Consider the following 27,926-nt stretch of genomic DNA (forward strand, 5'->3'; position numbering starts at 1 on the left):
AGGGGGCTATACGTCGGAAGAAGTCGGGCTTCGTCGTTGAGGGCGACGACCAGCGATGGTGGAGGAGAGCAGGACGATGACCTCCACCGGCGTTGCGAGCCTTGAGGTCGGCAGTGAGGCCCGGTGGAGGCGATCGAGTTCGGTGTACGGACCGTACTTCATGCAATGTCGTAACTTCGAAACCCTCAGCAGCTGCTCTGGTCTCTCGTGAGGGCGCCCACCGTGCAGCGAGGGACCTGCTCGCTGTCGACGGCGACGAGGACGCGAGCTGACTAAGACACGACGCTTCTGGGGGCCGGAAGAATTAAAGCGTTGATGTGCCACATGCCAGACCTGCGAACGATCTTGTCCTCTTCCACCACGGTCGATTCGCGCTTTCTTCGTTCCCTCGGTTTGCACCCCGTAACTTCTCATCCTGGACCTCATGATGAACAACGGCGATCCGTTCGACCCGCGCCTGAGGAAGCAGGAGGAAATGCTTGTCGATGAACGGGCCAAGGAGGCGAAGCCCGCTGTGAAGACGTTGAACCGAGTTCCCCGTACGTGCCCCTCTTCCCTCTTCGGAGCCTTTTCTTACCGTTTGACTGTCCAGGTGCCTGCGTGAGCTGTTATATACTTTGAATATACCCCCAGTCGCTTATTCCCCTCGAGAATGCTTGCAGGAAGCAGAAAATGCGCTGCGAAGGCGCCGATAATCCCCCTTGTCGTCGCTGCCGCAACACCGGCCTCGAATGCCTGTTCGAGAAGCCGTCCAAGGAGGCCAGCCTGACGGGCGAGGCAGGACTTGAGTGAGTCCACCGAGCCACCCGGACCGTCGAGCCGTACATTGACTGACGCGGTGTCGCAGACGCATTCGCAGCCTCGAAGCTCATGTCGCGGACCTCAGCCGCACCCAGATGGCCATGCGCGACACTATGTACGAGCTCGTCGCGCTTCTGCGCGGCGGGGGGCAGATTGCGCGTTCCCCTTACCCGCAAGCGCCGTACCCCCAGCCGTCCCCTACGCTCTCGACGCCGACGGCAGGTCATCCGCAGCCGCCTGGTTACATGCCGCCTGTCCCTCCGACGATGGGGCCGCCCCCTGCCGGCATCCGTCCAGGGCAGTACCCTATGGTGCCCCAGGCGCCGGCGGAGTACTCGCCTCAGACGCCCGTCGGCTACGCCTTCAGCGGTCCCCAGCCGCCGCCCCAAGGTCCGGCGCACGGCCCGCCGCCTGCGGGTGTTCAAGGTTAGAGTTTGACTTTGGCTCTTAATTCGCCGGCCGAAGTGCTGACCGCACAATCCACGACAGACAATCGGCCTGTCCAGGCGGGCACAAAGAGGCCCGTCAGCGCCGACTCGAGCGACCAGGAAGACGACGCGGGTGACGAGCTGCCCGCGTCCGGGCTCGTGGCCCCGTGGGAGGTCCTGCGCGGGCTAGCGGATGTTGCCATTGAGCGCGCTGCCATCGTGAGACCCGACTAGTGCGCATATTGGCGGGGGCTGACCCGGAAGCTTCAGGAGAATGGCGATGCCTCTGATCCGCAGAATGGAGGCAAGCCGGGAGAGGGGAGTCGCCCCGCAAAGAAGCGCAAGCTGAGGCATAAGCAAGGTCCCATGTTCCCCGATGGTAGGCTCTGGTTGTCCTTCTACGCGACATGTTTCCTCACCTTCGCGTCAGTGGTTACGAAGAAGATCATTACCGAGGAAGAGGCGCGCGAGCTGTTCCAGATGTGAGCGCGAGGTCCGAGCCGTGTACGAAATGTACTCACACTCCATGCAGTTTCTATCACGGCTGCTCCACTTTCCTGTGCGTTTAGTCGACTCTATTCCGGTGATCATGAAGTACTCATCGTCCTTAGGCCGGTGTTCGACCCTCACGTTGACACCTTCGATGAACTGCACCGTCGCTCCCCCTTTGCGGTGGATGCGATCTGTATGGTCGCTGCAGGAGTTAGGGACGGCGGAGGCAAGCCCAGCGAGGTTTACCTCAGGTGCTTGGAGGAGGTTCAGTCGATCTCGTGTGCGACCCTCTTTTCGCCGGTCACTCGGTTCGAGGCCGTCCAGTCCATGAGTATGCACCAGACTCTCCTGAGCTACCGTTTTGCTGACCCATCCTAGTCTTGGTCTCTGGTTGGGCGGAGAACGGATGGCTTAGCGGGGGTCACGCTGTCAGGATGGCCATGGAATGCTGTAAGTCCATTCACCCGGCCTAAATCTGTCGATGCTAACACTCTCGTAGCCATGCACAAGGCCTGGCCGAAGCTTCTGAAGCGCATCACCGCCAACAAGGTTGATCCCGTTCAGGACAAGGACCTCGTCACGGCTACGCGTACCTGGTTTACGCTCTACCTGTTCGAGCATCAGTTGTCGTACGGCACAGGCCGTCCTGCTGTCCTGAAGGAGGACGACAGCATCCGCCACGGACGCGCATTGCTCCAGCACCCGTCCGCCATCGAGGATGACATGCGCCTCGTCTCGACCCTCGAGCTCATGGTCATCCGCGAGCGCGTGCACAACGCGCTCTCCCCTAGCGAGTCGCCCATCCGCGAGGACGACTTCGAGACCCTCCGGAAGGCCGACCTCGACTTCCGCGCCTGGTACGCCACCTGGGACCAGGCCTTCTCCCAGAAGTATGAAGATGCAGGTGAGTTGCCGCTCTCATCCCTAATACGGGAAGGCTCATCTTCCAGTAGCATTCTACAGGCAAAGCCTGCAGATCCAGCAGCTCCACGCGGAGCTGTTCCACAACGCCACGGCGCTGCGTGGCATCGATGGGCCGGAGGACGTGCGGAATATGCACCCGCTGCAGAGGGAGCTGGCTGTGCGGTCGATCAACATCGCGATTCAGATTTTGGATATCACGATCAATTCGCCGTCGTATAGGGAGGGGATGAGGTATGCGGTGCACTACACGCACGTCACAGCGACCTTTGCTGGGTCGTTCCTCCTCCGCTTGGCGCGTCTCTTGTGAGTCGCACGAATAAGTGTGCTGTGGCTCTTGCTGATTACGACGCAGCCCTAGCGAGTGCGACCCGGAGTCTATCCTCCACCAGGTCGAGCGTCTTGCTGAGCTCATGGCTCAGAGTGAGTGTGACTGTTTCCGGCGCAGGTTCGTCATACTGATGAAGCCCTCAGTTCCCGCCAAGCGCTATGCGCTCACCCTCCAGCTCATGCTCAAGAGGTCGCGCGACAAGCGCAAGTCGCTCTCGCCCTCCTCCATGCGCGAGGCCCGTCCTCTCATCGACCCAGCCCTCATGCCGCCCAGCAGCCAGCCATCCGAGGGCTCCTCGCCAACTTTCCAGAACCGCCCGCAGCAGACCGATGCGCAGATGCAAGCCGCGATGCAGCAGGGATACTATCGCTACCCGATGGACGCGGACCACATTTTGGACAGGTACCAGAGGACTGCAAACGAGCAGTTGCCGGTGTGGATCTCGGACCAGACCCTTGGGGGGCAGAGGTTCTCGCAGGAGGGCATGAACGCGTATCTGCTGCCGAACGAGTATATGCCGCCGGCGCCGCAGATCTGGTGAAGGGGAAAAAGCTGGTCGTAAGAAGATTGACATCGCATATAGGCCGTCGCGTGCTTGATGCGGTCGAACTTTGGTTCTCATAACGCCCTGTTCCTTTTTCTTGTGAAACTGTGTATTGGCTCCAGAACCTTGTCCGTATTGCCAGCCTCCTTGCCTTGCCTTCGCCTTCGCTTTGTATATAAACATATAATCTATTTTCTGGCTTGCGTTGTTCGCACTTTGTTGCAGCCCGAGCAAGCCGAGTGATCTGATGCTGAAAGGTTCCGCACAGACGATCTCACCTCCGCCGTTCATGGCCACCGCGATCGGCCCCTCCCGAGCCCAGGGTCAACTTGTCCCCAACGCTCATCTAGCTCGGGATCGACCCCCGCGTCGGGAGTGGGGCTTGCTCTGCGCGCTCGCATCCTTGGACACTGGACATGGCCTCGTCGTCGAACTTCCTGAGCACTGTCGACTTAGAATCAGGCGGACTTCGCAACAGGACTCCTTCGCGCGCGGGCTCGGTCGAATCGCTGTTGCTGGCCGAGGAACATGGCTCCGATGACAGAAACTCGACTGGGACCTCTGAGGACTGTCTGGCTGGAGGCGCGACCAGAACTGGGCATTCTAGGGCTTCGAGCAGCCAGGCTTCGACGGCATGCGGCGGCTCTGCGAGGTCTAGCGAATGCGGCGATCCAAGGCGGGTCCAGGAGGGCACTACTGGCCACGAGTCGACGTCTAGCTTCTCTTCCGACAAGACACTCGTTGGCGACGGCAGATCTCCATTTAAGCGGGGGATCCTCAAGCTTCCTCGGCGGCCCTCCTTTAGCTTGGTCAAGGCCACGACGAGCACGATTGGCTCGGCTGCTATCCAGGTCGCGAAGCCACTTGCGAAGGTGCAGAAGCCGGCTCGCTATAGGCCGTATATCGTCGACCATGTCGAAGGTGCGTGCGAGAACGCATTTGTGGCAACCTGAACCTTACCTCCGGTAGATATGGCCCACCGTCGGAAGTTCATACTCGTACTTGCGAAGGCTCTGCTCACGTTCGGCGCTCCTTCTCATCGAATCAACTCTCAGCTGGCTGCCGCCTCAGGGATCTTAGAGGCCAACGCGGGTAAGTCACCCATTCCATGCTTGCTATGCCACTCAACAATACTTCTCGACAGAGTTCATATATATACCAAACATTATTATCGTCTCGATGAAGAACGATGGCGAGAGGAACACGACTACTCGCTTCGTCCGCGTCTCTGGCCGCATAGCTCTCTCTGCTCTGCACAAGGTGCACCTCATCTACCGTAGCGTCTTACGCGACAAGGTCGGCGTCACGGAGGCAACTCATGCTCTCAACGATCTTCTACGAACCGGGCCTATCTATCCACTGTTTGTGCGCTGCGTCTTGGCTTTCTGCATGGGGACCATTCTCTGTGGGCTTTCCTTCGGTGGTTCTATTCTCGACATGATCATCAGTGGTCTCTGCGCGTGCGCTCTCCAGTACCTTGGGCTCAGCGCGGTCAATAAGAGTTCCGTGTACGCGAACGTCTACGAGTAAGAGGTCTTGGTGATGTTACGTATCTCAACTAATCACGCACGTAGGATTTCGGTGACAATTCTCGTCGCTTTCGTCGCTCGGGCTCTGGGGAGCATTCCCGGTCATCCATTTTGCTACAATGCTATATCTTCCTCTGGGATCGTCCTCGTTCTTCCGGGATTTACAGTTTGTAAGGAAGCATCATCTTCATTTGAAGCGCTGATATGAAAGATTCCAGTGATGAGCTCCCTCGAACTAATGTCAAGAAATATATTTTGCGGGTCAGTCAGGAGCGTTTACGGTGGCATATACACACTCTTTCTGGTACGTAGGTTTACCCCTCGCATTCGTCGTGTGGCTGAGGCCGGAAGGGCTTTGGGTTGTCTATAGGGTCTGACATGTTCTTGGTCATTGATCGCCATGCTCGCAAGGAATACTACGCCACCTTCATGTACAAGCTCAACCATACGCACGGCCACTTCACCATGGTGAACGGGACCGCGCCATTCATACCCATCGGTGGCGTACTATCTACAGGCAGTATGGCCAGCTATCAGCTTGAGCATCTTACGCATGGTAGGCGAATATCCTCTCTCTATACTCCATGCTGAACTTCTGTAGGCTGCTTTCGAGAACCAGACTGGCCGTGGTGGAAGCAGCCGCTCCCTTGGTGGACGGCATTCTTCCTTGTCCCGCTATACTCCACATGCTCGTCCCTCAACAACCTGCAGTCATATCGAAGTAAACAACTACCGATCATGGTCATCTTCTCCTGCTGTTCGTACACGGCAAACCGCCTAGTTTCCACCGTCCTTCCGGGCCGACCAGACTTAGTCGCTGCTACCGGATCCTTCGTGATAGGCATACTGGGAAACCTCTACTCGCGCATCGCGCATGGGACGGCCTTTACGTCGATGGTGACTGGGGTCCTTTTTCTAGTACCGGTACGTAGCGGGCTACTATGACCGCCTCGCCCACGAGAGCTCATATGCCCTTGTTAGTCTGGCATTGCGCAGTCTGGCGGGGTCGCGCAGACATATCATAGTTCTGCCGAGCAGTACAACAGCGGCTTCACGCTCGCTGTTCGCATGAGTTGCGTTTCTAGCGGGGTCACCATCGGTCTGCTGGTCAGTCAGGTTATTGGTACGCGTCCTTTTCTGAACGCGTGAGATTGAGCTGCTGATCTCCTCGCTACTCAGTATACCTCTTCGGGCGTAGGAAGAATGCGGCGCACTTCGCTTTCTGAGCACATACACTATGTTCGGCAGAGGACAATTCATAGACAATTAGAGACATGTACACGGTGGTCTCTAGCTAGGGCAAACTCCACATTCTTTTGGCGTCGAGAGCTCGTCCGCGTGTTTCTATAATGTCTGCCTATTACAGTGCCGGCACAGGTGTATACGTAAGCGAGCATAGAGTAGTAAGAATATGCAGTGGTCGTACAAGATAATGTCGATAAAGTACAGTGGCAAGAAAAAGGATATACGACAACGACGAACAAAAAGCGAAGGTGAATAGATAAGAAAGCGTCCTTTGAGTCTCAGGAGAAGAGGTCCTGGAGCTCTTCCATGCGGCGCTGCATGAGCTCGGCCTTGCTGAAACTCTGCCTGTCGAGCGTCATGTTGGCGAGGGCAGTCTTCTTCTTCTGCACCTCCAGCAGGCGCGCCTCGATTGTATTCTCGATGATGAGCTTGACGGTGGTGACGGGGCGGGTCTGACCAAGGCGATGAATACGATCGACGGCTTGGTTCTCAACGGCGGGATTCCTGCGCGGACGTCAGCAACGGAGGGGACATAGATGGTCGATACGCACCAGTAAGGGTCCATGAGGTAGACGCGCGAAGCGGCGGTAAGGTTAAGACCCACACCACCAGCCTTGAGACTGACGAGCAGGACCTCGCAGCCAGGGTCGTACTTCAGCGCATCCATGGCGCGCGTACGGTCGTCGCGCTTCATCGTACCGTCCAAGCGGTCATAGCGGATACCAGCGACATCCAACGCCTCTTCAATCTTGTCAAGCATCGTCGTCCACTGCGAGCTGCGGAGACCGTCAGCATTACACGAATGCGACAGTAAAGATACTCACAAGACCACCGTCTTTGTCACACCCTCATCGATCTCATTCCCCTGCCCGTCCGTCATCCGCACCTCAATCGACTCCGGGTCATAGTTCGCCGAGTGCGGGTTCGCCCGCGAGAACATGATCAGGTCGCCCATCAACGCGCGCACCTTCGTCGACGGTCTGAAGTTCGCCAGGTTCGAGCCCTTCTGCCTTCGCTCGCGCCTGCCCGTCTTCTTCTTCGCCGCCGCGAGGGCCGCATTCTCGTACTCCACCTTCACCTCGACGGCGTCTGCAGGACAGAGACTCGTCTGGCACACCGAGCACACGCGCCGCGTGTCAGGCGGGACGCTTGGCCAGCCGGGGCACACGGAGTGCTTGTAGCATTCGATGCAGAAAAGGTGCTGACAGCGGGTGACGATGGGTCTCGCGGACGTGGGGCTGCTGGCGCGCGTCGGGCCGCGTGAGCTGCCGGCTGGATTCTTTGGCTTGCGACCTCGCTTGGCAGGCGGCGGGTTGTCGCAGTCGAAGCCCTCCGTATTCTCACCGGCCTTGCAGAGTTCGTAGCCGCACTCGACGCACTGCGTCGTCGACGCCTCGCGGAAGAGCGTGAAGACGGCCATCGCGCGGTCGAAGGTGAGACCGTCCTTCATGATCTCGGCGACGAGGTTCTCGTACGACGCGGGGCAAATCTGCGCGGCGGCCTCCTTGTCCTGCACGAGCTCGAAATGGTCGCAGATCTGGCGCAGACGCAGGATCTTCTGCAGGATGCCGACATAGTTCTTCATGACCTCGTTGTTGTCCGACATCTCGTTAAACTCGGCCTTCGAGGACTGGAAGAACTCGTCGTAGATGGTCTGCTCCTGCTCGTCGAACTTGAGGTAGCGCAGTTCGTCGCGGCGAGGCGGCAGGTTGAGAATCTTGCGACCGTCGTCGGCTTTTGTCTCCTTAGTACGACGCAGGGTGATGCACTTCATGATCGTCTGCAGGCGAGCGATGCCGATGGGCTGCGCAAACTTGACGGGGCTGCCGACCATGTCCGTCCAGACATTCTTATCGTCCAGAGGCTCGAGTCGCAGGAACTTGATGAGCGCATACACGTCGTCCAACTTGTTCTGCACAGGCGTCCCCGTCAAGCACAGCCGACGGTCCGCCATAAGGTCGCAGCAGGCGCGGCTGGCGACGGTGCTGGTCTCCTTGATGCAGCTAAAATTATGAGCAAGCGAAATAGAAGCATACAACTAAATTTACTCACTGCGCCTCATCAAGCACGACACGGAACCAGTGTATGCTCTGCAATGGGCTGGGCTGCTCCGCCGTACCGCAGGGCTTCTTACGCTTCATGCCCGCCCTCTGCTTGGGCAGTCTGAGGGTAGGATTGCCGCGCTCGTCGTATTCAACTCCGCCGCTGTCATTGTCGCTATCCTCGTCGCACTCGGCCTCCTGATTCGCGATGCTCTTCGACTGCTTCGAGAACTCCGTAGCGAGGGTCGCGTACGTCGTGATGACTGCGTCGAAGTCGGCCAAGAAGGCGGGGTCCGGACGGCGCGCATTGCCATGGTACACGTACACCTTGAACGGGCCGCCAGGCTGATACGGAGAGACGGAGTGATCTGACGGTGTACCCGGCGCGGACTGGAGGGACATGGACGAGAAGGCGATGGGCACACAAGTCCCGCTCGCGCCTCCGGTCACGCGGACCTCACCCCGCCAATGCTCCTTGAACTGGTCCTCCCAGTTAGACACGGTCGACAGAGGGCAGATAATCAACGTTGCGCGGCTCTTCGCCTTGATGCGACAGCACCTCGCGTAGTCGGCTTGCTGTCGCTCGGTCAGGCGCTGTTGTTTCGCCTTCTCCTTCGCGGATATGCCGCCGTACTGCGTTGGCATGCCCCAAACGGAGCCAGCAAACTGCGAGCCGTCGTGGTCGTCTGCACCATTGCTACCTGGCGGTGGAGGTGCGCGTTCGAGGGGAGTATTCGCGAAAGCGTGCGCAGACTTCAGAGTATTCGCGATGAGGGAGACGCAGGTAATCGTCTTGCCAAGACCCATCTGATAATTCTGTCAGACGATTGTACGGGATAGATAGTTGAGTACGAACATCATCGGCGAGAATGGCGCTCTTGGCCTCGATCGGTTCCTCGTTGACGACCTTGTTCGTGACAGCATGGAACCAGCTCTTCTGCAGTGTGTGCACGTTGGTGCGAACTTGCCACAAAGACGAATAGCCCCCATCCTCGCATTTGATCTCGCGCTCGCGTTGGAGAAGGAAAGTAAGTGCCTGCTTCTGGTGAGGGTAGAGGGTAGTCGCGACCTCCTGGGCTGGAGGAGCACCATTGTATAAGCGATAACTGCAGATGAGTAAGTGATCGGGTACTTACCGGGCTCCGTTTCGGGAAGATTATCTCCGCCCTGTAAGCTTTTGAAGAGCTCATCCACTTGGCTTCGCTGGACCTCGACGCTTTTTCCCGATACAGCCGGAGTACTCCATCGACCGCCGCCGCCACCGTTATACGGACGCTGCGCGTGTTGCGCATAGAAGTTCGGGTTCATGGGATTATCGTGCGGGTTGTAATAGTGCATGACGGAGAGGCGCGAGAGGTCGAAGGGGGCGGACATGTGACTGAGCCAGAGGCTGCATTGGCTGAAGTAGTTTCCCACCGCGGGTATGTTTCCCTTGGGTGTATGCACCAGAAGCTGGAGATCAAGAATGGGGGCCTGGAGACAGTGAGATGGCGTCGCAATCGGGCTAAGAGAGCGGGCTCACGAGGGTATTCATTCTTTTGACGAGCGCGTCAAGGCGAATGAGACCTTTACCAAGCATCGGACCGAGCGTCGTCGCGACCTTCTGCTCGACCAAGCCAAAGTCCGTGCCTCCGGTCGTCTGCCCAGAAGCTGTTCGATGACCTGGCTCCTTGATGTGTATAGTTTCCTTGTGTTCCGCGTGGGGAGCTCGCTCGTACTGCAGTCGCACTGGAACCCATTCCGGTTCGCCTTCTTGCGGCTGTGTATATGGCGTGGGGTACAGGATGAGCGCCTTCACAGCTAGCTGGCCGATGCAAACCGGTGTCTTTGGTGGCAAAGAATCCGGCAGCTTGTTGTTGACAGCACGCGCAAGGGGCGGGGGAGAGGGCGAGCTGGTGAGGTCGATGATGGAGTTGCCGTTGGGGCGTGATGCTGGGGCGATCGGGCGAAGGGAGGACGAGGATGCCTGGGACTGGTATGACTGAGGCGCATACGGGGAGTGGTATGCGGGTTGTTCGTTGGGGACGAATGCGGACTGCTGCATGATGGGCGCAGGCGCATGAGGAGTGGCAAAATGAGAGGAAGACGCGAAAGGCGACATGGCGAACTGCGAAGATTGCGGTCCATTGTTCTGCCGCTGCACGCCGGCCGCCATGGGGCCGCGGGAGAACGCGCCCGGGGGCGGCGCGCCATCTGTCGCCTGTCGCCTCGTCGGGCTGGGTGCGGGGCGCAGCTCGGTGTCGCTGTCGTCGTCGTCGCCGGTGAGATCTATCGTGTTGGCATCGGAGCGCGATGTGCGGAACGACGGGCCGGCGAAGGGCTCCTGGACGCGACCGGTGGCGAAGGCGGCCATGTGGGCGTCGAGGTGGACGTCGAGGAAGAGGGCAAGGGGCTGCTGTGGCGCAAGCGGGACGAGATATGGGAGGAGCAGATGGCGGACATTGTTCAACGCTCCCGATCGAGTATGGCCCTGCTGACTAAGTCAGCCAACGCGACAAACCGTCAGCACGCACAAGTCTGATTCAGCAATCACTGCCTCGGGCTCCTCACAGTTTCCGCCACTTACAGTCAGCCCGAAGGTCGCTAGCTCCAGAATAAGACCTCGGCAGTCTATGCGCTGTCTATTGCCGTCCAGCTGTACCAGCGCCGTAACTGTCATAACAAGCGGAGGGCCCGCCCTACCCCGCCCTGCAGCCCCAGGCTCGCAGTCCCCCGCCTCGAGCAGAGTATGATACGTCAATAATTATTACCTATCAGAGTACAGTCGGTGTGAGTATGCGTAGGGAGGCGCCGTAGTAGAACGTGGGTCAAGCCAATAACATACTAACACGAGAAGAAAGACAGGAGAGACGGGTCAGTATGTACATTGTGTGGACTGTCAAAGAGTCCATAGTGTGGTCCCCGGACTGTCCAGAATATCAGTACCAATCGTCCCGAGAAAAGCCCAGAAGTCGTGAAGAGGTGCAGCCACACACGCCCGTTCTTACCCACCCCGAGCGCCGTCGCGTCATGAGCCATTGGTCGGCCCTGCTGACAGATGCCCTCGCGCAAAGGGGGAACACCGGCTGCGCGGCGTGGGCAGGCTTGGGCATGGTTCCTCGGCTACCGTCCCGTCGCCGAGAATTGCTCCGTATACGTGGGTGTCTCCAGCCCATACGCCGGTGGTGGCACCTCCCACTCGCCGTGACCATCGTCCGACGCCAGGTAGTACTTCCGCGCCTCCTTATCCTTACTGGATACGTGCGCAGAGGGTAGAGGAGACAGCAGCGGCGCCGGCGATGGTGAGCGTCGCGTATCGAAGGAAGAAGCATAAGGTGAAGGTCGTGGCTCGTCGAACGAAGACGCGAATGGCGAGCGTGACATCCGCAGGTCGGCGACTGAGCGTGTCGGCGTCGCTGCACCCTCTCCACGGGCGAAAGGATCCGGGTCGACGTTGAAGAACTCCCAAGTGCCGTTGTCCATACGGACAGCTGTGCGCATATTCGCGCCAGGTTCACGGTCTGCAAATACCACAACATCAGCCCCCGTACCATCTCAACAGCCCACATCCCACGCACGGAACGGTGGCAACTCCGTGCTCGCATCGCCCTTCGACGCGCCGAACGGCGTAATCCTCGCCGCGGGATGCGACTTGTCCAAAACCACCGAGCCTGACCGGCCGTGCGCGCGCACTGCGATCTCCATATCCTTGCGCTCCTTCCGTGCACGGAAGCGAGTGTACAACAGGATGGCGCCGACCGAGAGGGCAGCGAAGCAGCCGAGGACGACGCCGATTATCACCGGGCGACCGTCGGAGGCGGGCGTTGCGTCGAGAGACATGGTACGTGGATGTATTCGTGAGTGAGGGGATATGTCCGTGGGTGAATAGAGCCCTTGCGAGGAAGAGACTCGGTGAAGGGCGGAGGTCGTTAGGGGGAAGCAGATGGGGTTTCTATTACACTTCGTCAGGTTACAGGCTTGGTAGAGTGGTTCAGGTACGCACAGTTCAACTCGGCACAAATCGACAAACAGAGCCGATCGTACACGAGCTACAAGCGAATGGACGGTTGAGAGGGAAAGGTCGAGTCGGGCGAAAAGAGGGTCTTCGTGGGTCGAGTAGCGATAGGTTTACGGGTTAGAGCGCTCTAAGCGACGCGTTAGCAGTCGTGAAACGTCGTCGCACAAGATGAACCCGATGTCGCAGGAAGAGCGCACTGCTGCGGGCACTCCAACACTCACAGCGACGTTCAAAGAGCCTCACGATCAACGGCCGGTGATGAAGTGACGGTCCGGAGGGGAAGGAGAATTGCGTGAATAGAGTTGAAGAAAAGGCTAGAGGTTCGTTGAGGACGTCAGGTAGCTGGGAAAGAGGCAGGAGCAAGGCCTACAGCGACTAGTCGAAAACGACGATAACGACGAAGGTAGCCGACGCACGCGTTGAGCAGGAGACAAATCACAATTCCCGCGCCGCCGCCGGCGCGATCACCGCCTAATCACCTGACCGTCTCGAAGTTGAACTGTCGACGCGTGACTACAGGCAGTTGCAGTAGCAAAACAGTCGCAAAATGCCGTCCAACAACAGGGATGCCTGCGTAGCCAGATCTAGGAAGACAAGTTTGTATACCAGCTCTACAAGGTGACAGACTAGTAGGTACAGAAGGGCTGGCATACGACACGATGATGCAGTCCGGGGACATTGTACTTAGAAGGCAAAGTGTGCTGCGTTCTTCCTGTGCCCAAACAAATACACTGTATGCGGTCGGTCAGTAGATCCAGAGTAAGCTTGCCGAATACACGTACCAATAACCTGACTGACCAACAGCCCGATGGTGACACCGCTCGCGACAGAGATCATGCGCAAGGCCAGCGAAAACCCGCTCGAATACTGCTCCGCAGAGCTATGATAGTTCGGCGTGACACCACCAGATTGTGCGATACCGGACTAGCGAAGATAGGCCAGTCAGTATAAACCAGAGAGGGAGGTTACTGGCGTACCGGGACAAGGAAGAGCACGCCAGTCACCATGGACGTGAAAGCTGTCCCGTGCGCGACACGAGAGTACAGGTTACCCAGAATCCCAATCGTAAATGCACCAGCGGCTGATACAAGATCAGGTCGTCCAGGTAATACGAGACCGGCCAGCCGATTCGCCGTGTACGATGAACACGAGAAGATGACCATGACCGGCAGTTGGAGGCTCCTGAACGATTGGAGGTTCGACAATGACGAGAGGGTCGAGTATAGCGGCACGAGGAAGAACGCCGCCCACCAAGGGAGCGGCTGCTTCCACCACGGCCAGCTCGGCTCTCGGAAACAACCTAAGGCGGGGGAATATTCTCAGACTGGGGAGTGTACTTCGTACGAACGACCGCTTACCCTTGACTATATGTTCAAGTTGGTAACTGGCTGTACTGCCGGTGGCGAGGACTCCACCGATAGCCGAGAACGGATTCGTGCCGTTGAGCATTGTGAAATGACCGTGCGTGTAGTTGAGGTTGTTGCTGAAGCCGGCGTAGTAATTTCGGCGAGCGCGACGGTCGACTACGAGGTAGAAGTCAGAGCCGATGGTCAAGCCGAACCCCTGTTATCATCAGCAATGCGACGTGACAAGACGATAGCAAACTTACCAGGAAGAGCGTGTAGATGACCGCGTACACAATTCTGACAGAACCGCAGAAGAGATTCCTAGACATGAGCTCAAGCGAGCTGATGACTTTGGGCCTCGTCAGCGAGGCGCGCTGACCGTGATAAGAAATGACTCACGAACTGTAAACCCGGGCAGAATGAGCACGACTCCGGCAGACGATATGGCGTTATAGCAGAAGGGATTGCCGGGAATGCTGCCCAACCCGCGGGCAACGAAAGCGACGATGATTGACACAGATATTCTGGCATCGACGCTTTAACCTCACGAACTATCTTGAGGACCAAACTCACTCGTAGACGTTAGCATACAAGGAGCTCTTGTTTGCAGCATTAAGTCCAAGATACTGTAGAGCGCAAGCGCAGGCGCCGCTGACCACCATGTCGAGGATTGAGCCACCGAAGGAAAGACCACAGATGATGGTCGCGCAGCAGAAAGCGAAGATACAGCGCACAGCCAGAGGATAAATCGGTCCGCGACGAAGAAGAGCCTTGATCGCCTGGGCGCCTTCGGAAACGCCGACCTTGTCGTGGAGAACGTCGCGATAGATCAGGTGGACCTTATGTAGAGACGTAAGAGCTACGCGGCCAGTGGCACGGACGAAGTGAGTTCTAGTGTTCTTCGCGTCGGCGTTCTTGATAGAGACGATGATAATATTGGGTATATGCACGAATTCTGATGCACGTCAGAGCGATTTCGAGTGTTTGCGGGACGAGCGCACCAGCATCGGCTTCGAGGATACCAGACGCGGCAGAGAGCTGAGATTCAATTCGATGAGATGGAGCGCCGAAAGTGAGCAGAGCCTTCGCCAGGATCAGGATGAACTTCCGCCGGTTGTTGACCTCTGCAGGCAAATGAGCTTCTAGTAAGCAGCAGAGTGCTCAACGCACCTTCGGCATTGTCTACGATAAATGAGCGCCCCCGCCGGGGACCATGCACCATAGAGAGTGGTTTGACAACCGTGACGGCAGCAGTGCCGAGCGTGTTCGTCGTAGCCTTAACGGCACTGAAGGACGCCCTCCGGAGGTTCTTCAGAGCACTTTTGCTGCCGGATTTTTTGCGTTCGCCGATAAGAGTCTTCTCGGACGCGTAGCTAGAGATCGAATCTTTTGGCTGAGCGGCTTGCGAGTACGGAGCAAGATCGGCGGCAGGGTTCCCGTGTTGAGAAGGCTGCTGGGAGGTGGGTGGACCAGCGTCGGGATTGTTGATTCCATCGTCGAAGTAGCTCAGCTTCTTTTCGTCTTCTTGATCCTCAGCCTGAGATACAGATGCTTGCGAGTAGGCGCTTGCACGAGAGTCCAACCTTGGAAGATTGAAGGGATTGAGGTGGATGGGCTTTCCGTTATCTGAGGATGTCATCCTGTCGTGAGGAGTACTGAGCGTCTATATCAGACAGAGAGCGTAGCAACGAGAGCGAGATCCAGCTCAGGGTACCGGTCGACCTTGAAGACGAGATGGCGGCTGGGAGCAAGGTGTCTTCGGAAGTTGCCGAAGGTGGACCAACAGCCTTCAGCGTCCAAATGGCAACCCTCCGAGCGCTGAATGTCCTCACGAGCCATGAGACCGGATACCATGCCCTTTGGAATATTTCTACGACACCTGCTGTATGTTCTTCATGCCGCATGTTATCTGAATAATGACGATACAGAGGCTGTCGCTGCGAAGGTTAGCGGTCAGCTTTCCTCAGTTGTCTTCAAATTCCTGAACGCCATCCCCTCATTGCTGTGAATATGCCTAAGCCTTCGACGAATTTCGGAAGGTCTCTGTGGTTGCCAAGCACCTTGTGCCTTCGCAGGGAGCCAGATTCGGATACTGCCGCTTCCGCACGGTTGGTGCGCATGAACCCCGGAATTCAATTTCAAGGCCTGTGAATTGCCGCATGTTCTGTGCATACTTCCACTCAGATTGAGAGCAGGCTCATGGCAGACTTCGACAGGCCCCAGTGTTCGAGCTCGTGCGCACTGATGTCTTCCTTTCGCACGACCTCCTTTGAGGGCAATCCGTAGATGGAGATAAACTGATTTCATATCCCACTTCTATAGGACTACAGCTCGTGTGGGGAGCCTGGCCGTGGCCTCCTTGAGTAGCTGCAAGTTCTCGCGGATTACCATCTCATCCGAGGCTCCTGTCCCGCTCCTGTTTCAGCAAGCCCTTTCGCGCGCAGCGTTGTCGGAGCGCGAAGGCAGACACTTATCCTGGCGATCGTGTCGCTCCCTGAACTCTCCTCGTCCCATACCTCCTTCGACTTGACCGCTTACCATGTCTCTTCGCAAGAAGCGGAACTTCAAGGCCCTTCAGCTTCCGGGAAAGGAGGAGGCCAACGACAACGGTGGGCCGGTTGCAGCACGCCCCGCGCCCCGGAGGCGCCCGCCCCCAGTGTACGAGGACGAGAGCGCAGAGTCAAAGAGCGCGATGCACGCGACGATCACCAGCACCCTCGCCAGCCTCGACATGAACTCGAAGCGGCTCGATCTCAAGGACGAGGACCTGACGGAGCTGCACGAGCTGGGCTCGGGGAACGGGGGAAGCGTTATGAAGGTGCAGCACGTCAGCGGGACTATCATGGCAAAGAAGGTGCGTGCCCTCTTTCCTCGTGCGTGTTGGCGCTCAAGTATGCTCACAGATCGTCTTGATCGATGCAAAGCCGTCGGTTCGCAAGCAAATACTGCGCGAACTCCAGATCCTGCACGCATGTCGCTCTCCATACATCATCTCCGTATACGGCTCATACATCAAGACACCCAATCTTTGCATCTGCATGGAATTCTGCGAACACGGCTCCTTTGACAACATCTACAAGAAGCTCGGCCCCATACCCATCGACATTGTCGGCATGGTCGCGCTTGCTGTGCTTGAAGGTCTCAAATACCTCTATACCACGCACAAGATCATTCATCGAGGTACGCTGCTTACCTTCATAGTACCTTTCATGTACTGAAGCTTGGTCCCAGATATCAAGCCCTCCAACATCCTTCTCAGCGCCGCCGGGGACATCAAACTGTGCGACTTCGGCGTGTCAGGCGAGCTGGAGAACTCCATCGCGAATACGTTCGTCGGTAATGCCCTTCACGTAAATTACCACACACGCACTGACCGTTCCCGCAGGGACTTCGACCTACATGTCGCCTGAGCGCATCCAGGGAGCCGAATATTCCGTCAAATCTGATGTATGGTCATTGGGCATCACGCTCATTGAGCTAGCCGTCGGCCACTTCCCATGGTCCTCGGAGGACGACGAGCATCCGGAGGACATGGCGAAGTCGATTAATCGGCAGAACAAGGAGCTCTTGCAGCCCTCGACGCCCAACTCCGCGCGCCACAGCCGCCGGAAGAGCAAGGGTGTCTCGTTGCATGGTGGCACGATGTTGCTGTCCATCCTGGAGCTGATGCACTTGATTGTGCAGGAGCCGCCGTGAGTACCATTCTTTCTTTGTGTGGGATATCTACTGAATCACCGTGATAGTCCAAGACTGCCGGAGGGCAAGTTCTCACCAGACGTCTGCGAGTTTGTTGATGGATGCCTCGAGAAGGACATCGAGAGGCGGAAGCTGCCAGCACAGCTGCTCGTGAGTTCGAACTCAGCCCTCGTGAATTTTGCACTGACGGTCTCGGCTAGGCACAACCGTGGATGGAGCAACGAAGAACAACGCCAGTGGATATGAAGGCGTGGATAGAGGGGTTTTCTCGATAGTGCCGTATGTGGCACCTGCTACAGCATCGGGCCTACGCTCGTCCTGTACTTCTCGTGTCTGTAGGTGTAATCTTGGTGGTATATCCACAACCGCTCGCTATGCGGTATATATCTTGGAATACACAATACTTTCCGAATTGCCCGACTTCAAGTCATGGGAAACCTTGATAGGGCGCACTTGTCTGCTTTGAATGGAGCCAGTGAAGAATTGTATGTTGCATTGAACAGAACCAAGAAGCAGCAGCAATGTGCGATAACAATAACCAGAAGACATTACACAGAGCAGTACAGGTAGCAAAGCAACGTCCCAGACCAATCAGGGAAACGGGTAACAGCAATCAGACATCCGAAAATCGTATGTCAATCCATAGCATGCACTGCAACAATCCAAATCAGCGCAACGCCACAGCAGCAGTGACAGTACTCACATATCAACCACACTAATCTTCGTCTGTCCTCCCACGCTTACGGGCACCTTTCTCTTCGTCGTCCATGTCCAACGGATGCTGCCGCTTCGCACTATCCTCCCGAGACGCCGGATTCTTCGCACTCGATTGCCTTCTACGAATCGCTTTTGCCAGCCGATCAAGACCTGCACAGGGTGACGGCGTTATCAGCTCTCCGCCGCGCTTTGACGCAACTGAACGCTCACCCTTCTCATTGCGCCGATAGTACTCAGCCCAGGCTTTCGCCGAACGCATGGGATGCTGTCGCGGTCACGGGTTAGAAAGCAAACGCGCGCAGGCCAATGTTTCTTACGCGTTCATGGAAGCTGCCCCACTTCTCGGCATGTGAGACCTCTTTAAAATTGGCAAAGGTTGCTATGTGTGTCGCGACAATGCCGTAGTCCGCATCGGTGAATGGTCCACCGCTCGCACCCATGTCACTCTCCTTCCACTCGCGGATCTCGACGTCGTCCGTTGCAATGGACTCATCATCGTCGACATCCTCATCGGGCTCACCTTCGCCGTCCTGCTCGGAGTCTTCCGCTTCCGACAAGGGTGACTCTGAACTTGGCGCACGGCGGGTTGCCCTGCGGCGTCGTGGGACCGGCTCTTCATCTGAAGAACCGCGTCGCGCGGCACGCGCTGCGGCTCTTTGCCGCCGAGCTGTGGGCCTTGGGATCACCTCCTCAGACGTCTCTGTCGCGCCATCGTCCTCTTCACCCGACGCATCCTCATCCTCGTCTTCGTCAGAGGACAATCCTTCTTTGGCTGCGGCGAGGATCTTGTCGGGAAGATCATGATGGTTCGACCAATATGAGGCCCACGACTGGCTGCTATGATGCGGCGCCTGATTGGCGTTCCTAGCATGAGATGACGCGGTATGGTGACCTGAAGTCGAGAACGCACCTTCGCTGCCAACGCGTCACAGAGTTCGCCTCTGGAAAGCGTGGGATTCTCTTTCAATCGCCAGGAGATGAACTTCAGGAAGAAGTCGCGATCCTGCGGAGTGAATTTGTTCCCGCGGCCAGCTGAGACTACAAGGGTAGGCGGCGTAGGAGAGCGGGAGGGAGGCTCCGGTGTCTTCAGATCAGCATGCGGAGGTGGAAGACGATCGTCGAAGACAGCCTCAGGTCCAGTGATGCTATTGAACGTGCGACGCGACTTCTTCGCAGGTGGCTGAACGGATTGACGAGGACTGGGTCTCGAGGATTCCCGCGCGCGCGCATGACTTCGTTTCGAAGAGACAGACGAAGGGCCGGGAGAAGGTTCTGCTTTCACGGTCTTTTTCGCTGGAGTAGGTTCGGGCTTGGGTTCGACGCTCATCGATGGACGTGGGGTGACCCGGGCAGATATTTCTCGGTCGATACGTTGCTTGTGGTCCAAGTAGTAGTCCTTCCACAGGCTCGCCGAGTGGTTGCGTTTCTGTAGCCATCAATATGATGAATATGGAGAAATTGCTGCAGACGCACCCCGTGCAAGCTGTTCAATGCCTCTTTGTGCGACACACCGGCCTGTATACCATGGATCAGAGTCTCTATAATGATGCCTTCTTCACTCCGATCGATAGGTGTGGACATGGCGTAGGCATTGTTGAGGATTTGCTGCGAGATACCGAAGCCGTTCATACCGCCGAAGTTGTTCATTCCGGGCATGGCTGGCGGTGGCTGTTGACGAGCGCGCATATCGTTCCACTGGTTCTGCATGCCAAAGCCTTGCATGTGTGGCTGCTGTGGCGAGTGCTGCTGAGGGCGAAATGGGGGATGCATTGGGTTACCCGGAGGGAGCATAGGCTGACCAGTCCCCCACTGTTGATTGGGCAGCCCCATGTTCCCTTGCATGTTCTGCATGCGGAGCATCTGCATCTGGTTGCCCATACCATTGCCCATCTGTGGCACATTCCGGTCGGGAGTGGCGGCGGCGGGGAAAGGAGTCGAGCTGGAGGACGCAAACTCGTTCCCGAACGGATCAAGATCGAAGCCATTGACAGGGCTGCCGTTGAGGGCAAATTTCTGACCAGGAAAGTCCATGCTGAAGGCGCGCCCTGCGCTGAAGAACAAGATGTGAGGAGCAGGGCCAATGCACCGTCGAAAAACTTTCCAAGAGAGGAACACCGCGACCGCCGTGACCCAACGTTACCATTCGTCACGCCCACGTTCTCGCGTCGCGCCGTCATGCGGGGAACCCAACCTGAAAGGTGCCTTGACCGGGTCGATGGCCATTGTGCAAAGTACGACGTTTGAAGCGCCACAGGAACCCACAGTCACTCCCAGCCAATTTTTTGCAGTAGTATTTGTACAGTGTAAAGAGATGCAGTGCGTGTGCGCACTAGCATGTGCTATCCACTCAATCGTGCGTCGGCATAACCACAGAGGCGCGATTTCCGATAGCGTCATCCGCCCGCCACAGGCTAGTCGTGGTCTGGACAGGCTCGTATAAGACTTGCCTGATATGGCCACAATAGCACGTACCTTGTTCTGCGTATAGAAGTTAATTCCACTGCGAAACACCGAGTTAGCACACAGAGGCTCGGGAAGCGGATGCAGGATTGTGTGGACACACCTCGGCCCGTAGAAGCCAACATCTCCAAGGAACGAGCCCTTGTTTCCGCTCCACGAGAACATCGGCAGTGGAACGGGAATGGGCACATTGATCCCGATCTGCCCCACGTTGACCTCCGCCTCGAACTTGCGCCCTGTCGGGCCGGATTGAGTGAAGATGGCGGCTGCAAAACATGGTCGTTGGAGGCCTACTAGCGGCACGGCAAACCGAACGTACCGCCATTCCCGTACGGGTTCGCGTTGATGATGTCGATGGCATCGTCCAGAGTCTCCGCACGCAGCACAACGAGCACAGGACCGAAGATCTCCTGCCTGTGATCAATCGGTTAACGACATCTAACTCCGTGAGAGCAGTGCAAAGGGCAACCCACTTATAGCAAGTCATATCTGTTCCCGCTTCAATGATTGTCGGACCGACAAAGTTGCCATCCGGATACCCATTGACGGAGATGGTTCGGCCATCGAGAAGGAGCTCGCCACCCTCCGTCTCCGCAGACGTGATCAGACCCGTCACGCGCTCTTTGGCAGCAGTAGAGATGAGAGGACCGCTGGTGGATGGCTTAGCGAATATATGTGCAGCCGCAAAGAACGGACTCACAGGTCAGCGCCCTTTTCGAAGCCACCGCTGACGTTCAGTTTCTTGGAGCGTTCGACAAGCTCCGGCAGGAAGTCGGCTGCTTTGCCCACCAAAATGGCTGCCAAGAAAGCGGTCAGGCCGGTTTTTACCTTTTACTATGGCAGTGCGCATACCGACGCTGACAGCCATGCAGCGCTGACCAGCAGCTGGACCATTATGAGCAAAGGCAGAAAGACAGAAAGCAGCGACTCGCACCTCCGAAGGCAGCACCGATGACAGAGTTCTGTAAAGTGTGAGAACGTATGGTGGGAAGCAAGGGCTCTGGAACGCACAAGCGCCAGGTTCTGGTTCGCTGAACCCAATGTCAGTTCATACATCCACACGACATTCGCGGTAGCTCACCGTCGGGCATGATGATAGCGTGGTTCTTCGCGCCGAGATTGGCCTAGATACTCATGAGCAATGTCCTTCCAATCATGACGGCCTCGTGTACCTGCACGCGCTTGCCATTCTGAGTTCCCCTGACGAAGCATAAAAGAGGGGCTAGCATTGAAGATGCGAAGTCGCTTACCTGTCGTATATGTGCTTACCAGCTTTGTCACCGCCAACAAAGCTGATGGCCTTAATAGCAGGGTGATCGCACAGGCCGTTCACGGTCGGCACACCACCGTGAACGATGTTCAGAACACCGGGTGGGAGGCCTTGCGTTCGAAGGTGAGTAGTTGCCACAATCATGACCTCAAGTGATACACACCTGCGCGCTGGCAGAGCTCTGCAATAATCATAGCAGCGCCCGGATCGCGTTCTGAAGGCTTGAGAACGAGGGTGTTGCCGGTGACTGCGGCCATAGGAATGGTCCAAAGGGGAATCATGGCCGGGAAGTTGAAGGGTGCGATGCTGGCACAGACGCCGAGAGGTACCTTGCGAGCGTAGGTGTCCATGTCCTTGCTCACTGGAATGGTCGTCGTTATGCTATATAGAGCAGGATAAAGATGCAAGCCTACCTTCCAAGATGTTCCCCATCAGCGTCGTAGTCGCTGCTGCCGCGGTCTCGACGACTTGAAGCCCACGAAGGAGGTCTCCGTGCGCATCAGGGAGGGTCTTTCCTTGCTCGAGTACGATGCTATTCGCGATAGCATCCGCATTCTCCCTCAAAAGCTGCTGCAGCCTGGGGGAAGTCGGGAAGGGTGTGTCGGTCGCATGATCATGTCGTATGTAATCCTCACACACCTGAGGACAAAGTTCTGCCGCTTGAGAACGCTGGTCCGGCTCCAGGTCTTGAAAGCCTCTGACGCAGCATCGACAGCCTGCTCGAACTCGGATTGGGTAGTTTGCGGGACGCGCGAAAGCAGCGTCTGGGTAGACTGGGGAGAGGCGTGGCAAGTCAGTTGCCGATACAACATGCCGCGGCAAATCACGTACCGGATCCACCACATCTACCCATTCTGAGGCCTGGCTCTCTGCAAACTCGCCCCCGATGAAGTTCTTCGTTTTCCCTCCCGTCATGCTGGTGCCCTTCCACTCCGCGGAAAGCTTCTCGGCATGAGGCAGAGCGGTAGCGCTCAATGCGCTGCGAGATGCCGAGGTCGCAAAGAGGCGTGCGGACAGAGACGTCTGCCGCAAGAGCGCGCGGGAAGCATGCGTACGAGCTACGGCAGACATGGTTGAAGGCAAGAGACGCTTGCGCGCTTCCCCGCATTTCGGTCATTGGACGGATCGGTCCGAACAGCCGGGTTTACTTCCCGATGCCGACAAGATGCCGGGCTTTATGGACTTCAACGGTAGAAATAGGCAAGCGGCGGCAAGCTTTTTCATTGTGTTAACCATTCTACAGGACATGGTGAACTTTCTGTCTATACAAATGCAACGATGTTACTCTACAGATCATGATTGAGGTCTAGTAAAAACGGCTACTTCTTCTGAGGGCCGAACGTCTTGTCAAGGAAAGCGTGCGAGAGGGCAGTGCACTGGTTGTAGACTTGCTCAAACCCTTTCTGCTCATCGAAGAAAGCGTGGAGGTTAAGATGGGGGAGAAGCGACGCATCAAGTGGTTAATGCTAGTTGTGAACATGGAATGGGTAGGATGCTTACGACGCCACCGTAGTACGGGTCTGCAATCGGCCTGCCATCGAGGTACGATCCCCAGAGCTCTACACTAGCCTTTGCATCGCGCGGTCTCATACGCTGAAGGGCAGCCAGATTCGAGTTGTCGGCGGCAAGGATGTGCGTGAAGGTGCGGAAGTCGTCCTCGGAAACCTGTCGGGCAACGCGATCGAGGGAAATACCGTGCTGTTGGGAAGTTCGTCAGTATGAACCGCTTGCAAGAATGAACACTGGACGCGTACTTTCTTCAGAGTCGCGAGCGTCCTGCGCCACAATGTCAGCCACGGAACGCCAGCAGGGGCATGCAATGTACCTGTCATCTGGCTCGTCTCCAACATGGTAGCCACCAGTTCCGCAGCTGTCCACGTAGACCTCATTGCCACGCTGCTTTGCGACATGCCTCAAGACGGCCTCCCCCATCGGAGACCTGCAGATGTTGCCTGTAAGCGCCCGATCGGTCAGTTGATCGTACGATGACGCGGGGAACGGCCCCCTTGCCTAAACATACGACGAGAACGCGAACTTCAGGCTGAGATGAGGATGACATGGGTCTCTATACCGCACAGCGGCGTGAAGGGAGGAAAGAGGTGGGATGCACGCGGTCGAGGACAAGATGGTTGAAAGCGGGTTTCCTTTTGCGTCCGCGTCAACTGCGCGAACATTGATGGCGCATCGCTTCTCTGTCTCGTACTTCGCGCTAGTATGCCTTCGCCGCCAATACAAGTCTTTCTTACGACCATAGCGAGTCAGCCCGCGCTCCGGCAGCGCCAAGGTGCGCGCCTACTGCCCTTGCGCACTTATTGAACCTGAACATGTTCCTCATCGCGTCTGCTTCCATCCACCTTGAATCCGAACAGAGTACATCCTCCGCATCTTGCAGGTCAAGAAGATACCGTTCACTTCATATGATCTTGCCTCCGACGAGAACGCAAAGCGCTTGTGGAAGCGAAAGGCGCCACCAGGTGCGAGCATCAATCCTACATCCCTCGAGCCTTGGGTCCCGCCAGAGGTCCACCAACCTACACATCACTCGAAGGAGCTGACACGGCCCTGCAGACAAGCAGCAACTCCCTGGAATACTAGTCGGCGAGACCTGCCCTGGGGTGCGTTGTCTACTCTTCGTCTCGATCCTATCTAACTATCACATACCATCCAGAGCTTTGCCGAATTGTGAGCTCATTCCCCGTTCCCTACGGCACCTCCTTACACATCCTCAGCGAAGAAGCCGTCGAATTTGACGAACTATCCTCCTTCCTCCGCCTCGACGAAACCTGGCACGAAGATGAAGAGAGACCAACGCTCCCCCAGCAGCCGATCGGTGTACCGGGCGCCATGACGCCGCTGGAGATGACACCCGAGCGCCTCAAACCTATCATTCAACAGCGCGCTCCCTCACCACTGGGCCCAGACGCTCCGAAACCTGTACCGGTCAACAAGCGCAAGACGGTGTTGCTGGATGCCGGGGAGGTGTTCTCAGGGTTCGGCTTGCAAGGAGAGAAGGTCAGGATCCCACTTCCATGCTAATGAGCTCGTCTTGACCATTTCGTAGGTATCCGAGAACGAACTCGCAGACCTGGTGGCCGAACTGGGCTTGGACGGTGACGAAGCTGGGGATCTCATCAAAGGCCTCTCAGGCGACGACGATGTATCGAGTAAAGGGAAAATCCCCGCACTCAAGTTGGAGAAACCGACGACTGCCGAGCTCGAGGAAGAGAAGAAGCCTCCGAGCAGTGCGGCGAAGGAGCTTCCCACCGCGACGTTCGATAAGCCTACTACGAAAGTCGACAAGCCCGCGTCAGTAGCGAAGCCTGGAGCGACCTCGAAAGCGGCGGCGAAGCCTCCGACAACCACCAAAGCGACAGATACGAAGGAAGGGGAGAAGGCGAAGGCGAAGGAGGACTCCGCTCCGGCATCGTTAGAGAAACCGGCGTTGTCGAAAGCGGAGGATACGACGTCGAAGCCTGTAGAGAAGGCCGAAGTGGTCGGAGCGGAGAAGGAGCAAGAGAAGGCGGTCATGGAGGAGAAGGAGCAGGAGGACGAGGGTGGAAAGCCTTCGCAAGCAGAGGCGGCAAAGCCCAAAGCTGATGAGGTGGACAAGCCGAAGACGGCTGAGGTTGAAAAGCTCAAGGCTGCCGAGGCTGAGAAGCCCGCTGAAGCGTCTAAATCTTCGACCGAGTATGCAGAGAAGGCAGCATCACCAGGGGAGGGCGATGCGCCTGCTGCTCCTTCGAAAACGGAGACATCCTCTACGAAGGAAGCTGCGTTGCCGAGCGACTCGACACCCGCAGAGGCGGCTCCTGCGAAAGCGGAAGCACCAGCGGAAGACGCAGCGTCGAAGAAGGATGCCATGCCCGCCGAGAAGCCAGTGGCTGGGGAAGCAGCCACGACAGTGAAGGGGACATTGGCGGAGGCGACTTTGCCGTCTCAGAAAATCCTCGACGTTGGCAACGACGAGAAATCGGAGAAGCCTGCCGCAGCGGAAGAGGCGAGCGCGAAGGTTGAAGCAGCACCGGAGGCTTCAACTTCGAAGCCCTCCACCGATACGAAGAAGTCTGCCCCCATCTCCCCGTCTACCAAATCCACGGACGCCTCGTCGAGAAAGTCGGGTATCCCTAGGCTAGCTACGCCGAAGAAGAAAGCCGTCCCGCTCCCCTCTCCCGACGCCACCGACTCGCTCGACCTGCCGCCCCTCCCCACGAAAGCCTCCTCCGAGAACCTCAGTGTCAAGGGGAGCCCTCGGCCACCAAGGACGCCCTCTCCGTCATCCCGCGCAGCCGCGTCGAACCCCACCACACCCCCACCGAAGGAGAACCCTCGCTCACCGAAGTCGCCCATGAGGAGTATTCCGGGCTTGTCGGTGAAGAAGCCTTCCGCGCTCACAATAAAGAAGAAGAAATCTGCGGAGCCGCCGAAGCCCGCGGTCGAGCAGAGGCCGAGGGCGGGGTTGGATTTGGGGCACCGGGAGTAATTGGATAAAATCCAGTTCACGATGGTATTGGTCCAGCTAGAGAGTAGCAGGGTGGGTACAGGAGGATGATACCAGTACGAGGATATGTAGATAATGGAACGGAATGGTCTTGGATTTTCGCAGCGAGGGAAAAAGGATTTGTGTATAAATGCGCCACAAAAGAATCCTCTACAGCTTCGACTGCGAAGGCATGTTGACGAGGTTGCCGCCGTCGAGGGTAAGCGTCGCCCCATTAACGTACGCGCTCGCGGGGCTCGCGAGGTAGATAGCCGTACCAGCGACATCCTCGGGCGTTCCAGAGCGGCGAAGGGGGATGTTATCCAGCCAACCCTTCCCTTCTTCCGTCTGAGCGGTGTAAGCCGTCACTGAATAAATCGGTCAGCGTGCCACAAAATTTTGGATGATTTTCAGCGCACTCTTAGTGATGAAGAGGCCGCAGGCGATGGTGTTGGACGTTATGCCCTCGCGCCCGAGGCGGCCGGCGAGGTGACGGCTCAATTGGTGCAGACCGGCTTTGGCAGCGGCGTAGGCGTAGGTTTCGTGGTCGGGGACGCCTGAAAGGGGTAAGTCCGTGCTTGCAGGTGAGCGCACGCTGTACACACCGAGTCCCTCAATGGAGCCAATCTTGAGGGGTGAGCATGAGTAAGGGATGAAGGAGCGTACCAAAGGATGTACTCACGTTGATGATACGTGCCGGGTCCTTATGCGTACGGCCATCCTTGGACTTCGCGGCGGAGGCACGAAGCAAGGGAAGGAGGGCCTGGGTGAGCGTGAAGACGCGCTGAAGGTTCAGCGTAATGACTTTGGTGAATCCATCATCCTGTACATGCGTTCAGAAACGTAACACGGACGAAGGAAAGTGCTCACAGAATGCGTGTCGACGCTCTCCCCCCACGCCGCACCGGCATTGTTGATCAAGACGTCCAGAACCTGTTCCCGAGACTTAAGCTCGGAAACAAGCCTCTGGATCTCCTGCACGCTCTGAAGGTTCGCGGGAAGGGAGATACAGGTGCCAGGGCCGAGAGCAGTGAGCTCAGACGCAGTCTTGTTGCAATCCTTCGCCGATCGCGAGGAAACGTAGACCTGTGAGCAGAGGGTAAGCAGGCGCGCTGCAGAGATATTGAGAGACGCGCCTTAGCTCCGTTCCTCACGAACCCAGTGGCTATCTGAACTCAAAAGCTTGAGCTTCGGCAGTGAGTAGGTGAGGGAGCTTCCACACCATCTTGCCAATGCCCCTGCTACCACCGGTCACTAACACGACCTTCCCCTTCACGGAGAAGAGATTCGTCAATTCAAAGGAGCTCATGGTAGGCCAGTGATTAGATGGAAGTTGCTGTCAAGGGACGAACTTTGCCGACGACCGAGCATGGTTAGATGCGTCCGCCTTGTCCGGTCATGAAAGCAGCGGTCCGACCGCCGGCGCCAATTCGATTTCACGTGGGAGGACGCGTTGTGGGTCCGCGCGGATCCCGCCAAAAACGTCGGGGAAATAGACCCCTCCGCAGGGTTGTGCCAGAGTGCCCCGCCTGCCCCGCAATCCGCTTTTGTGGCCAACAAGAGGTAGACAGAACAAGGCGCCATGGAAGGACAAGGCAAGCTCGAAATGAATGGGAGACGGCTTCTGAAG

The 27,926-nt window shown here is 57.3% G+C and overlaps 11 protein-coding genes across 11 annotated transcripts; 4 read left to right on the forward strand and 7 right to left on the reverse strand.

The window, feature by feature from the left end:
• Positions 1-207: 207 nt before the first annotated feature.
• SCHCODRAFT_02611855 (uncharacterized protein) lies at positions 208-3,744 on the forward strand. Its single transcript, XM_050344501.1, has 13 exons — positions 208-547; positions 652-788; positions 848-1,227; positions 1,291-1,448; positions 1,500-1,608; positions 1,660-1,711; positions 1,762-1,788; positions 1,841-2,052; positions 2,100-2,171; positions 2,221-2,625; positions 2,675-2,948; positions 2,998-3,065; positions 3,117-3,744. Exons 1-13 carry the CDS (start codon positions 428-430, stop codon positions 3,512-3,514), a joined length of 2,412 nt encoding a protein of 803 aa, XP_050202326.1. The 5' UTR covers positions 208-427; the 3' UTR covers positions 3,515-3,744.
• A 744-nt stretch (positions 3,745-4,488) lies between these two features.
• On the forward strand, positions 4,489-6,272 carry SCHCODRAFT_02566519 (DUF1212-domain-containing protein; the record flags this gene model as incomplete). Its single annotated transcript, XM_003038537.1, has 8 exons — positions 4,489-4,609; positions 4,662-5,043; positions 5,092-5,216; positions 5,265-5,350; positions 5,398-5,602; positions 5,648-5,970; positions 6,028-6,169; positions 6,226-6,272. The coding sequence occupies 8 exons, from the start codon at positions 4,489-4,491 to the stop codon at positions 6,270-6,272; spliced, it is 1,431 nt and encodes a 476-aa protein (XP_003038583.1).
• A 297-nt stretch (positions 6,273-6,569) lies between these two features.
• On the reverse strand, positions 6,570-10,488 carry SCHCODRAFT_02487300 (uncharacterized protein; the record flags this gene model as incomplete). Its single annotated transcript, XM_003037203.2, has 7 exons — positions 6,570-6,795; positions 6,843-7,067; positions 7,116-8,294; positions 8,344-9,140; positions 9,190-9,410; positions 9,470-9,806; positions 9,856-10,488. The coding sequence occupies 7 exons, from the start codon at positions 10,486-10,488 to the stop codon at positions 6,570-6,572; spliced, it is 3,618 nt and encodes a 1,205-aa protein (XP_003037249.1).
• A 947-nt stretch (positions 10,489-11,435) lies between these two features.
• SCHCODRAFT_01166774 (uncharacterized protein) lies at positions 11,436-12,152 on the reverse strand (the record flags this gene model as incomplete). Its single annotated transcript, XM_003037202.2, has 2 exons — positions 11,436-11,833; positions 11,891-12,152. The coding sequence occupies 2 exons, from the start codon at positions 12,150-12,152 to the stop codon at positions 11,436-11,438; spliced, it is 660 nt and encodes a 219-aa protein (XP_003037248.1).
• Positions 12,153-12,872: 720 nt separating this feature from the next.
• On the reverse strand, positions 12,873-15,598 carry SCHCODRAFT_02611860 (DUF1212-domain-containing protein). The gene is made up of 9 exons (XM_003037201.2): positions 14,847-15,598; positions 14,678-14,800; positions 14,250-14,631; positions 14,076-14,200; positions 13,940-14,025; positions 13,689-13,893; positions 13,308-13,630; positions 13,113-13,254; positions 12,873-13,061 (listed from the first exon to the last, which is right to left on the reverse strand). Exons 1-9 carry the CDS (start codon positions 15,313-15,315, stop codon positions 13,015-13,017), a joined length of 1,902 nt encoding a protein of 633 aa, XP_003037247.2. The 5' UTR covers positions 15,316-15,598; the 3' UTR covers positions 12,873-13,014.
• Positions 15,599-16,215: 617 nt separating this feature from the next.
• SCHCODRAFT_02488207 (kinase-like protein) lies at positions 16,216-17,618 on the forward strand (the record flags this gene model as incomplete). The annotated part of the gene is made up of 5 exons (XM_003038536.1): positions 16,216-16,530; positions 16,580-16,856; positions 16,908-17,012; positions 17,062-17,368; positions 17,420-17,618. 5 exons carry the CDS (start codon positions 16,216-16,218, stop codon positions 17,616-17,618), a joined length of 1,203 nt encoding a protein of 400 aa, XP_003038582.1.
• A 223-nt stretch (positions 17,619-17,841) lies between these two features.
• On the reverse strand, positions 17,842-20,180 carry SCHCODRAFT_02611867 (uncharacterized protein). The gene is made up of 6 exons (XM_003037200.3): positions 19,563-20,180; positions 19,000-19,515; positions 18,407-18,940; positions 18,300-18,354; positions 18,076-18,239; positions 17,842-18,024 (listed from the first exon to the last, which is right to left on the reverse strand). The coding sequence occupies exons 1-5, from the start codon at positions 20,118-20,120 to the stop codon at positions 18,088-18,090; spliced, it is 1,815 nt and encodes a 604-aa protein (XP_003037246.1). The 5' UTR covers positions 20,121-20,180; the 3' UTR covers positions 17,842-18,024; positions 18,076-18,087.
• Positions 20,181-20,286: 106 nt separating this feature from the next.
• SCHCODRAFT_02611868 (Methylmalonate-semialdehyde dehydrogenase) lies at positions 20,287-22,906 on the reverse strand. Its single transcript, XM_003037199.2, has 16 exons — positions 22,651-22,906; positions 22,459-22,592; positions 22,233-22,396; positions 21,983-22,180; positions 21,800-21,929; positions 21,722-21,749; positions 21,631-21,673; positions 21,561-21,580; positions 21,484-21,511; positions 21,402-21,434; positions 21,250-21,346; positions 21,023-21,199; positions 20,869-20,963; positions 20,653-20,815; positions 20,562-20,589; positions 20,287-20,511 (listed from the first exon to the last, which is right to left on the reverse strand). Exons 1-16 carry the CDS (start codon positions 22,888-22,890, stop codon positions 20,437-20,439), a joined length of 1,653 nt encoding a protein of 550 aa, XP_003037245.1. The 5' UTR covers positions 22,891-22,906; the 3' UTR covers positions 20,287-20,436.
• A 112-nt stretch (positions 22,907-23,018) lies between these two features.
• Positions 23,019-23,895, reverse strand: SCHCODRAFT_02611874 (phosphotyrosine protein phosphatases I). The gene is made up of 4 exons (XM_003037198.2): positions 23,645-23,895; positions 23,574-23,595; positions 23,320-23,517; positions 23,019-23,222 (listed from the first exon to the last, which is right to left on the reverse strand). The coding sequence occupies exons 1-4, from the start codon at positions 23,749-23,751 to the stop codon at positions 23,139-23,141; spliced, it is 411 nt and encodes a 136-aa protein (XP_003037244.1). The 5' UTR covers positions 23,752-23,895; the 3' UTR covers positions 23,019-23,138.
• A 126-nt stretch (positions 23,896-24,021) lies between these two features.
• SCHCODRAFT_02529973 (uncharacterized protein) lies at positions 24,022-26,603 on the forward strand. The gene is made up of 6 exons (XM_003038535.2): positions 24,022-24,103; positions 24,189-24,293; positions 24,388-24,434; positions 24,488-24,501; positions 24,549-24,831; positions 24,881-26,603. The coding sequence occupies exons 1-6, from the start codon at positions 24,034-24,036 to the stop codon at positions 26,297-26,299; spliced, it is 1,938 nt and encodes a 645-aa protein (XP_003038581.2). The 5' UTR covers positions 24,022-24,033; the 3' UTR covers positions 26,300-26,603.
• On the reverse strand, positions 26,468-27,605 carry SCHCODRAFT_048375 (NAD(P)-binding protein; the record flags this gene model as incomplete). Its single annotated transcript, XM_003037197.1, has 7 exons — positions 26,468-26,644; positions 26,690-26,853; positions 26,902-26,923; positions 26,979-27,119; positions 27,167-27,408; positions 27,429-27,465; positions 27,519-27,605. 7 exons carry the CDS (start codon positions 27,603-27,605, stop codon positions 26,468-26,470), a joined length of 870 nt encoding a protein of 289 aa, XP_003037243.1.
• Positions 27,606-27,926: the final 321 nt, after the last annotated feature.

Source organism: Schizophyllum commune (genome assembly GCF_000143185.2).
Source record: "Schizophyllum commune H4-8 unplaced genomic scaffold SCHCOscaffold_2, whole genome shotgun sequence".
In the NCBI taxonomy this organism is placed as follows: domain Eukaryota; kingdom Fungi; phylum Basidiomycota; class Agaricomycetes; order Agaricales; family Schizophyllaceae; genus Schizophyllum; species Schizophyllum commune.